The sequence below is a fragment of the Ranitomeya imitator genome, chromosome 2, assembly GCF_032444005.1.
Source record: "Ranitomeya imitator isolate aRanImi1 chromosome 2, aRanImi1.pri, whole genome shotgun sequence".
NCBI lineage: Eukaryota > Metazoa > Chordata > Amphibia > Anura > Dendrobatidae > Ranitomeya > Ranitomeya imitator.
The window spans coordinates 179,182,239-179,192,967 of NC_091283.1; the positions used below are offsets into that span (position 1 = coordinate 179,182,239).

General features: G+C 48.7%; 1 protein-coding gene across 1 annotated transcript; it reads right to left on the reverse strand.

Annotated features, from left to right (window-relative positions):
• Positions 1-3,433: 3,433 nt before the first annotated feature.
• Positions 3,434-9,991, reverse strand: DNLZ (DNL-type zinc finger). Its single transcript, XM_069748133.1, has 3 exons — positions 9,647-9,991; positions 7,159-7,298; positions 3,434-4,962 (listed from the first exon to the last, which is right to left on the reverse strand). Exons 1-3 carry the CDS (start codon positions 9,989-9,991, stop codon positions 4,794-4,796), a joined length of 654 nt encoding a protein of 217 aa, XP_069604234.1. The 3' UTR covers positions 3,434-4,793.
• Positions 9,992-10,729: the final 738 nt, after the last annotated feature.

The window sequence follows — 10,729 nt, forward strand, 5'->3', positions numbered from 1 at the left end:
CATATTTTTTCACAAAAATTATCTTTTCGCCCCCAATTTTTTATTTTTCCAAGGGTAAGAGAAGAAATTGGACCCCAATAGTTGTTGTACAATTTGTCCTGAGTAAGCGGATATCCCATATGTGGGGGTAAACCACTGTTTGGGCGGATGGGAGAGCTCGGAAGGGAAGGAGCGCCGTTTGACTTTTCAATGCAAAATTGACAGGAATTGAGATGGGATGCCATGTTGCGTTTGGAAAGCCACTGATGTGCCTAAACATTGAAACCCCCCACAAGTGACACCATTTTGGAAAGTAGACCCCCTAAGGAACTTATCTAGAGGTGTGGTGAGCACTTTGACCCACCCAGTGCTTCACAGAAGTTTATAATGCAGAACCGTAAAAATAAAAAAATCATATTTTTTCACAAAAATTATCTTTTCGCCCCCAATTTTTTATTTTTCCAAGGGTAAGAGAAGAAATTGGACCCCAAAAGTTGTTGTACAATTTGTCCTGAGTGCGCTGATACCCCATATGTGGGGGTAAACCACTGTTTGGGCGGATGGGAGAGCTCGGAAAGGAAGGAGCGCCGTTTGACTTTTCAATGCAAAATTGACAGGAATTGAGATGAGATGCCATGTTGCGTTTGCAGAGCCCCTAATGTACCTAAATAGTAGAAACCACTCACAAGTGACACCATTTTGGAAAGTAGACCCCCTAAGGAACTTATCTAGATGTGTGGTGAGCGCTTTGACCCACCAAGGGCTTCACAGAGGTTTATAATGGAGAGCCGTAAAAATAAAACAAAAATTTTTTCCCACAAAAATTATTTTTTAGCCCCCAGTTTTGTATTTTCCCGAGGGTAACAGGAGAAATTGGACCCAAAAATGTGTTGTCCAATTTGTCCTGAGTGCGCTGATACCCCATATGTGGGGGGAAACCACTGTTTGGGCGCATGGGAGGGCTCGGAAGGGAAGGAGTGCCATTTGAATGCAGACTTAGATGGAATGGTCTGCAGGCGTCACATTGCGTTTGCAGAGCCCCTAATGTACCTAAACAGTAGAAACCCCCCACAAGTGACCCCATATTGGAAACTAGACCCCCCCGGGAACTTATCTAGATGTGTTGTGAGAACTTTGAACCCCAAGTGTTTCACTACAGTTTATAACGCAGAGCCGTAAAAATAAAAAATCTTTTTTTTCCCACAAAAATTATTTTTTAGCCCCCAGTTTTGTATTTTCCCAAGGGTAACAGGAGAAATTGGACCCCAACAGTTGTTGTCCTATTTGTCCTGAGTACGCTGATACCCAATATGTTGGGGTAAACCCCTGTTTGGGCACACGGGTGAGCTCGGAAGGAAAGAAGCACTGTTTTACTTTTTCAACGCAGAATTGGCTGGAATTGAGATCGGACGCCATGTCGCTTTTGGAGAGCCCCTGATGTGCCTAAACAGTGGAAACCCCCCAATTATAACTGAAACCCTAATCCAAACACTCCCCTAACCCTAATTCCAACGGTAACCCTAACCACACCTCTAACCCTGACACACCCCTAACCCTAATCCCAACCCTATTCCCAACTGTAAATGTAATCTAAACCCTAACTGTAACTTTAGCCCCAACCCTAACTGTAGCCCTAACCCTAGCCCTAACCCTAGCCCTAACCCTAGCCCCAACCCTAACCCTAGCCCCAACCCTAACCCTAACCCCAGCCCTAACCCTAACCCTAGCCCTAACCCTAGCCCTAACCCTAGCCCTAATGGGAAAATGGAAATAAATACATTTTTTTATTTTTCCCTAACTAAGGGGGTGATGAAGGGGGGTTTGATTTACTTTTATAGCGGGTTTTTTAGCGGATTTTTATGATTGGCAGCCGTCACACACTGAAAGACGCTTTTTATTGCAAATAATATTTTTTGCGTTACCACATTTTGAGAGCTATAATTTTTCCATATTTTGATCCACACAGTCATGTGAGGTCTTGTTTTTTGCGCGACGAGTTGACGTTTTTATTGGTAACATTTTCGGGCACGTGACATTTTTTGATCGCTTTTTATTCCGATTTTTGTGAGACAGAATGACCAAAAACCAGCTATTCATGAATTTCTTTTGGGGGAGGCGTTTATACCGTTCCGCGTTTGGTAAAATTGATAAAGCAGTTTTATTCTTCGGGTCAGTACAATTACAGCGACATCTCATTTATATCATTTTTTTATGTTTTGGCGCTTTTATACGATAAAAACTATTTTATAGAAAAAATAATTATTTTGGCATCGCTTTATTCTCAGGACTATAACTTTTTCATTTTTTTGCTGATGATGCTGTATGGTGGCTCGTTTTTTGCGGGACAAGATGACGCTTTCAGCGGTACCATGGTTATTTATATCTGTCTTTTTGATCACGTGTTATTCCACTTTTTGTTCGGCGGTATGATAATAAAGCGTCGTTTTTTGCCTCGTTTTTTTTTTTTTTTTTCTTACGGTGTTTACTGAAGGGGTTAACTAGTGTGCCAGTTTTATAGGGCGAGTCGATACGGACGCGGCGATACTAAATATGTGTACTTTTATTGTTTTTTTTTTTTTTTATTTAGATGAAGAAATGTATTTATGGGAATATTTTTTTTTTTTTTTCATTATTTAGGAATATTTTTTTTTAATTTTTTTTACACATTTGGAAATTTTTTTTTTTACTTTTTTACTTTGTCCCAGGGGGGGACATCACAGATCAGTGATCTGACAGTTTGCACAGCACTCTGTCAGATCACTGATCTGACATGCAGCAGTGCAGGCTTCACAGTGCCTGCTCTGAGCAGGCTCTGTGAAGCCACCTCCCTCCCTGCAGGACCCGGATCCGCGGCCATCTTGGATCCGGGACCTGGAGCAGGGAGGGAGGGCGGCAAGACCCTCGCAGCAACGCGATTACATCGCGTTGCTGCGGGGGTCTCAGGGAAGCCCGCAGGGAGCCCCCTCCCTGCGCGGTGCTTCCCTGTACCGCCGGCACATCGCGATCATCTTTGATCGCGGTGTGCCGGGGGTTAATGTGCCGGGGGCGGTCCGTGACCGCTCCTGGCACATAGTGCCGGATGTCAGCTGCGATAGGCAGCTGACACCCGGCCGCGATCGGCGCCGCTCCCCCCGTGAGCGCTGCCGATCGCATATGACGTACTATTGCGTCCTTGGGAAGTAGGGCCCACCCCCCATGGACGCAATAGTACGTCTGATGGCAGAAAGGGGTTAAAGTAGTTGGCTAGAATAGAACATATAGATAACTTATCCATGGGATAGGACATCCCATTCCATGTATGGGTCTGTGGCCACAGCTATTGAGTGAGGGTGCATGAGATCTGACGGCACCATTCCGATATTGCCGACCTATCACATGGAAAGGTTATTATAACATTTCCTGACTGTACACCCCTTTAACAGCCAGGAAGAGACACTAGGTAATTACCATCCTGTAAAAAAAAAAACCTTTATTTGCATAATCAACCTTTTATTACAGGTCATTAAAGGCAATTGTAATAAATGTATGTATATAGTACGGTAAAAAAACTTTAGACAGTTGTAAAAGAAATGCCGCAAAGTAAGAATGATTTCCAAAATAGAAGAAGTGTTATTTCTTCTAGGTAGACTTGAGGACAGTTTTTGAAGGGACTCGGCAGGAGGTGGTTTCAAACATCTTGGAGAACTGACCCCAGATCTTCTGTGTACGAAACTTGTTGCAAATCCTTCTGTCTCTTAATGCGAGTCCAGACAGACTGGATGATGTGAGATCAGGGCTCCATGACTTCATGATGACATTGGCTGGATGTTTGGGTTCTGCTGTGGAATAAATTTGCAGTCTGACACCTCACTGATGGTAGTAAATTATTGGCTCCAAAATTATTCTGCAGCAGAACGACCCCAAACATCTAGCCAATAATAATATTTTTATTTATATAGCACCAACATATTCCTCAGTGCTTTACAGTTTTTTTTTTTTGCACATCACTGTCCCCATTGGGGCTCACAATCTAAATTCCCTATCAGTAGGTCTTTGGAATGTGGGCGGAAACCGGAGGAAACCCACGCAAACACAGGGAGAGCATCCAAACTCCCTGCAGAGTTGTACTTGGTGGGATTTGAACCCAGGAACAAAGGGTCATGGAAGTGATGATCCGGCCCCTCAGATCCTTGATCTTGCATCATCCAGTCTGTCATCACATAAAGACACAGAAGGATTTACGCAAGTGAGTGACATCCCCAGATGATCTGTGGTCAGTTCTCCCAAGATGTTTGGAACAACCTCCTGCAGAGTTGCTTCAAAAATTGTGTGCAAGTGAGTGAGAAGAAGTGATGAACAAACGGGTGGTCACCAAATATTGATAGGATTTAGATTTCTCTTGTTCATTCACTTTGCATTTTGCGAATTGATAAAAATTAACACTTCTATTTTGAAACTATTCTTACTTTACAGCCGTTTCTCCCACACATGCCTAAAATGTTTGCTAAGTACTGTATGTGTATATATAGAGAGACACACACACACATTACAGCGCCCCCCTGTGGTACTCTGGTATAGAGCTTCTCAAAATCCAGCCTCATATAGAGATGTAGGGGGGGCGGCAGGATTGTAAGAACACGAGTCCCGATGTAAAATTACAAGAAATTGTATCTGGCAAATACGGCTTGTAGTCTTATGGCGCAGACTGTCATTATCTTCTCCATTGTGCAGTAATATAAGGAATGATGGGTACAGATACGATATCTTCTCTGTTATGATACCATTATTATAGAGTGTCTTTATAAAAATAAGAAATGTCTACCGCCTTCTTCTTGTCAAGTCACTGTCTTCTCGCAGGGAGCAGGAGACGCCGATTTGTCCTCCTCCTCCGGTGGGCCTGTGTCATCGCCTGTTATACCGTCGTCCGCCACTAGTTCCAGCGCCTCTTCACCCACCAGCCGACGAACCTTCTCTCCTTTAGCTGCCAAGATTTGCTCAATATTCCTTCAGTGCAGAATGAAGAATATTATATTATCATACGAGTTAAAAAAAAAAAAAAAAAAAAAAATCACCACACCATAAGAAACCTCCCCCTATACCATACGCAATAAGGGCTCCAATATTCAGGGCACATGTATATGTAAATTAAGTTTTACTGTGGCACATGGAGTACTGTGTCCAGTTTTGGGCACCGGTGCTCAGGAAGGATATAATGGAACTAGAGAGAGTACAAAGGAGGGCAACAAAATTAATAAAGGGGATGGGAGAACTACAATACCCAGATAGATTAGCGAAATTAGGATTATTTAGTCTAGAAAAAAGACGACTGAGGGGCGATCTAATAACCATGTATAAGTATATAAGGGGACAATACAAATATCTCGCTGAGGATCTGTTTATACCAAGGAAGGTGACGGGCACAAGGGGGCATTCTTTGCGTCTGGAGGAGAGAAGGTTTTTCCACCAACATAGAAGAGGATTCTTTACTGTTAGGGCAGTGAGAATCTGGAATTGCTTGCCTGAGGAGGTGGTGATGGCGAACTCAGTCGAGGGGTTCAAGAGAGGCCTGGATGTCTTCCTGGAGCAGAACAATATTGTATCATACAATTATTAGGTTCTGTAGAAGGACGTAGATCTGGGTATTTATTATGATGGAATATCGGCTGAACTGGATGGACAAATGTCTTTTTTCGGCCTTACTAACTATGTTACTATGTTACTTGTTATGATCCAATGGGCTGCGCACCCCTACCTTGCATAGTATTAGCAGTGGTCATTTCACATTCTATCCTCTAGGTGGTGCTGTTGTCTATGGAAAATATCCATATAGTGTCTGCAAATGAACATACTAACACTTTAAAAGGGAATCTGTCACCCCCAGGGAGGTATATGACCTATTAATATGGGCATACAGGGAATAGAAATGTTACACTAGTCCTACCTGCTTGCCTCATATTTGCAGGCTTGTTGTGGAGAAATTGTATTTTATTTCTGTATGCTAATGATTTCTTCCAAGCTCCGGGGAGTGCGGTGCCTGGAAGAAAATCTCTTGCCTCCAGTGACGCTGATGGGAGGAGGACAGGGGGGTGGTATGATAATGAAGACAGGAGGCACAGATTTCTTCCAGGCACTGCACACCCGAGAACATGGAAGAAATCATTACCATACAGAAATAAAAGAGGATTTCTCCACAACAAGACGTCAGCTATGAGGCATACAGGAAGAACTAGTGTAAGATTTCTATAACCTGTATGCTCATATTAACAGGTCATACACGTCCCAGGGGTGACAGACTGGACCCAGACATTTTTCATATTCTCCTCTCCTTCTTCCAAGAGCCGTAACTTTTTAATTTTTTTGTAGATACATCCGAATGAGGGCTGTTAGTTTGCAGGAGAAATTGCAACTTTCACTGACATCATAGAATCTGCTGAAAAACACGAAAAAAAAAAAAAGTGTGGGGAAAAGGTAAAAAAAAAAAAATGGAATTTTGTAAGTTTATTCATTTTGGAATGGTGAAAAAGGGGCCGATTTAAACTTTTTTAAAACTTATTTTAGGGGACTTACATTGATTAAATTATTGCAGGGTCAATAGTTTTGCAGAATGTAGAAAAAAAAAAAACACAGATCCTTTTATGAATCCAATCATTTAACTAAGCTTCAAAGAAGAAGCAAGATGGCAAAGACACGGGCCTCCAGCAGGGTTCTGTCTGTCCATTACTCCCAAAGACTTCACTGGAGGGGGCTACATACAACCACGGACAGCTGTGCATCCTATGAGGAGAGATACTGCCATGATGTAGCTTATCAGGGTGGCAGGGTCACCATCTTGGGTTCTCATCTTTGGGACCACCACTTACAGGGCCTTTGTGATACATCCAGTCCATTATCACAGCACAATTACTACATGGACATGGAAATAAGGCTTCAATGGGGGAGGTTTCCACTTTAAAAAACAAAAGACATCACTCACTACAGGTCAGCATCATCAACACCGCAGCCAAAAAGACTGAGACCGAAGTAGTGGTGAAGAATCAGCGCTGGACCCAGCAAGAGGAGAGTATTAGCTCTAACAATTTAATTTGGGTCGGGGTGCGCACTTCTAAAAGTGGGAAAACCCCCATAATAGGGGGTAAGTGACTAATACCCTAGGCGGGAACCCTCTTTATGTGCAGTTATATGAGGCCCCGCACAACTTACCTCTTCCCATCCAGGTCGGAGAACCAGCCTAGATTATCGGCGATGATGTGGTGGTTCTGGCAGCCGGGGCACCTCACAATCACCACGCCGCTCCGATATGCCGATTTCGAGATCTTTTTCGTGGATCTTGTTGAACAAACCTGAATACAAATAATAAACAGACAAGATCTGTATTGCAGGGAGCGCACTGTCTTTCAAGCACTGTCTAGCGTGTGTGGGGCGTACTCTCTTGGGAGGGGGAGGGAGAGAACTGTTTATCCGCCATCGCTCTGAGGGGGTACACGATGTCTGTCTGCCGTCGTCCTGTGAGGGGCGAGTTGTGTTGTCTGTCTGCCATCGTCCTGTGGGGGGGTGAGGTGTGTTGTCTGTCCGTCATCGTCCTGTGGGGGGGGTGTGAGGTGTGTTGTCTATCCACCGCCGTCGTCCTGTGAGGGGAGAGGTGTGCTGTCTATCCGCCGTCGTCCTGTGAGGGGAGAGGTGTGCTGTCTATCCGCCATCGTCCTGTGAGGGGAGGTGTTGTCTATCCGCCGTCGTCCTGTGAGGGGAGAGGTGTGCTGTCTATCCGCCGTCGTCCTGTGAGGGGAGAGGTGTGCTGTCTATCCGCCATCGTCCTGTGAGGGGAGGTGTTGTCTATCCGCCGTCGTCCTGTGAGGGGAGAGGTGTGCTGTCTATCCGCCGTCGTCCTGTGAGGGGAGAGGTGTGCTGTCTATCCGCCGTCGTCCTGTGAGGGGAGAGGTGTGCTGTCTATCCGCCGTCGTCCTGTGAGGGGAGAGGTGTGCTGTCTATCCGCCGTCGTCCTGTGAGGGGAGAGGTGTGCTGTCTATCCGCCGTCGTCCTGTGAGGGGAGAGGTGTGCTGTCTATCCGCCGTCGTCCTGTGAGGGGAGAGGTGTGCTGTCTATCCGCCGTCGTCCTGTGAGGGGAGAGGTGTGCTGTCTATCCGCCGTCGTCCTGTGAGGGGAGAGGTGTGCTGTCTATCCGCCGTCGTCCTGTGAGGGGAGAGGTGTGCTGTCTATCCGCCGTCGTCCTGTGAGGGGAGAGGTGTGCTGTCTATCCGCCATCGTCCTGTGAGGGGAGGTGTTGTCTATCCGCCGTCGTCCTGTGAGGGGAGAGGTGTGCTGTCTATCCGCCGTCGTCCTGTGAGGGGAGAGGTGTGCTGTCTATCCGCCGTCGTCCTGTGAGGGGAGAGGTGTGCTGTCTATCCGCCGTCGTCCTGTGAGGGGAGAGGTGTGCTGTCTATCCGCCGTCGTCCTGTGAGGGGAGAGGTGTGCTGTCTATCCGCCGTCGTCCTGTGAGGGGAGAGGTGTGCTGTCTATCCGCCGTCGTCCTGTGAGGGGAGAGGTGTGCTGTCTATCCGCCGTCGTCCTGTGAGGGGAGAGGTGTGCTGTCTATCCGCCGTCGTCCTGTGAGGGGAGAGGTGTGCTGTCTATCCGCCGTCGTCCTGTGAGGGGAGAGGTGTGCTGTCTATCCGCCGTCGTCCTGTGAGGGGAGAGGTGTGCTGTCTATCCGCCGTCGTCCTGTGAGGGGAGAGGTGTGCTGTCTATCCGCCGTCGTCCTGTGAGGGGAGAGGTGTGCTGTCTATCCGCCGTCGTCCTGTGAGGGGAGAGGTGTGCTGTCTATCCGCCGTCGTCCTGTGAGGGGAGAGGTGTGCTGTCTATCCGCCGTCGTCCTGTGAGGGGAGAGGTGTGCTGTCTATCCGCCGTCGTCCTGTGAGGGGAGAGGTGTGCTGTCTATCTGCCGTCGTCCTGTGAGGGGAGAGGTGTGCTGTCTAACCGCCATCGTCCTGTGGGGGGTGAGGTGTGCTGTCTATCCGCCATCGTCCTGTGAGGGGAGAGGTGTGCTGCCTATCCGCCATCGTCCTGTGAGGGGAGAGGTGTGCTGTCTATCCGCCGTCGTCCTGTGAGGGGAGAGGTGTGCTGCCTATCCGCCATCGTCCTGTGAGGGGAGAGGTGTGCTGTCTATCCGCCATCGTCCTGTGAGGGGAGAGGTGTGCTGCCTATCCGCCATCGTCCTGTGAGGGGAGAGGTGTGCTGTCTATCCGCCATCGTCCTGTGAGGGGAGAGGTGTGCTGTCTTATCCGCCATCGTCCTGTGAGGGGAGGTGCTGTCTATCCGCCATCGTCCTGTGAGGGGAGAGGTGTGCTGTCTATCCGCCGTCGTCCTGTGAGGGGAGAGGTGTGCTGTCTATCCGCCATCGTCCTGTGAGGGGAGAGGTGTGCTGTCTATCCGCCATCGTCCTGTGAGGGGAGAGGTGTGCTGTCTATCCGCCATCATCCTGTGAGGGGAGGTGTTGTCTATCCGCCGTCATCCTGTGAGGGGAGAGGTGTGCTGCCTGTCTGCCATTGTCCTGTGGGCATTTTGTTATTATTGGGGGCGCTCTCCCCTTCTGGCACTCTATGCAGAGAGCACCCCCCAAAATAATGGTGTGGTATTATTTTTGCGGTGGCGCTGTCCGTCAGGCCCCTGTCTGCAGGGGGCGCTCTATACCTACCTTGCAGGTGTATACCAGCTGGTAATGGGATGTCTGCACTCTCCCCACACACTGGGCGCCGGGGGCAGCTCCCACAGTACAGAGCCTTCTCCACGCTGCAGCCTGGCGGTGCCCGGGGGCAGGTAATGGCGGGCGGAGGAGACACTTCTCTGTGCGCGCCCCCAGTAATGTCCACCCCAGCCTCCTCCCGACACGGGCAGCTAAACCCCCACAGCCGACCACCAGCGTCCGACTCCCGGCTGTCAGCAGCATATCCCCAGGGTAGAGGCTAAATCCAAGTCGGCTAAGGGACCTCTGCTGACGTCGTGCCCATGTGACCGGAAGGGGCGGCGCTTCTTCCTCCATAGAGCAGACAGAGCAGATATGAGGAAGCTGTGGATGTCATGGCGGGATTTCGTGCAGGATTTGGATTTTGAGTGTTTTGTGCAGGATTTGCCTCTTCCTCCATAGAGCAGAGCAGACAGGCGGGAGCTGTTGATGTTATGGCCGGATTTTGTACAAGATTTGGAGTGTTTTGGGTCGTTCTCCATAGTCACAGATCAGGTAAGTGGGAGTCTGCCTGGGGAGAAAAAGGTGATGTTGCTTGCATGGGGCTGCATGTGCATGCTGGACGGGGGTCTGCCTGGGGAGAAAGGGGTGATGCTTGCATGGGGCTGCATGTGTGTGCTGAACGGGGGTCTGCCTGAAGAGAAGGGGGTGATGCTTGCGTGGGGCTGCATGTGCACGCTGGAGGGGGGGATCTGCCTGGGGAGAAGGGGTGGCGATGCTTGCATGGGGCTGCATGTGCATGCTGGAGGGGGCTTTGCATGGGGCTGAATTTGCATGCTGGAGGGGGTCTGTCTAAGGAGGAGGGGGTGATGTTTGCATGGGGCTGCATGTGCATGCTGGACGGGGGGTCTGCCTGGGGAGAAAGGGGTGATGTTGCATGGGGCTGCATGTGCGTGGGACTGCATGTGCATGCTGGACGCGGGTCTGCCTGGGGAGAAGGGGGTAATGTTGCTTGCATGGTGCTGCATGTGTATAGTGGAGGGGGGGGTCTGCCTGGAGAGAAGGGGGTGATACTTGCATGGGGCTGCATGTGCA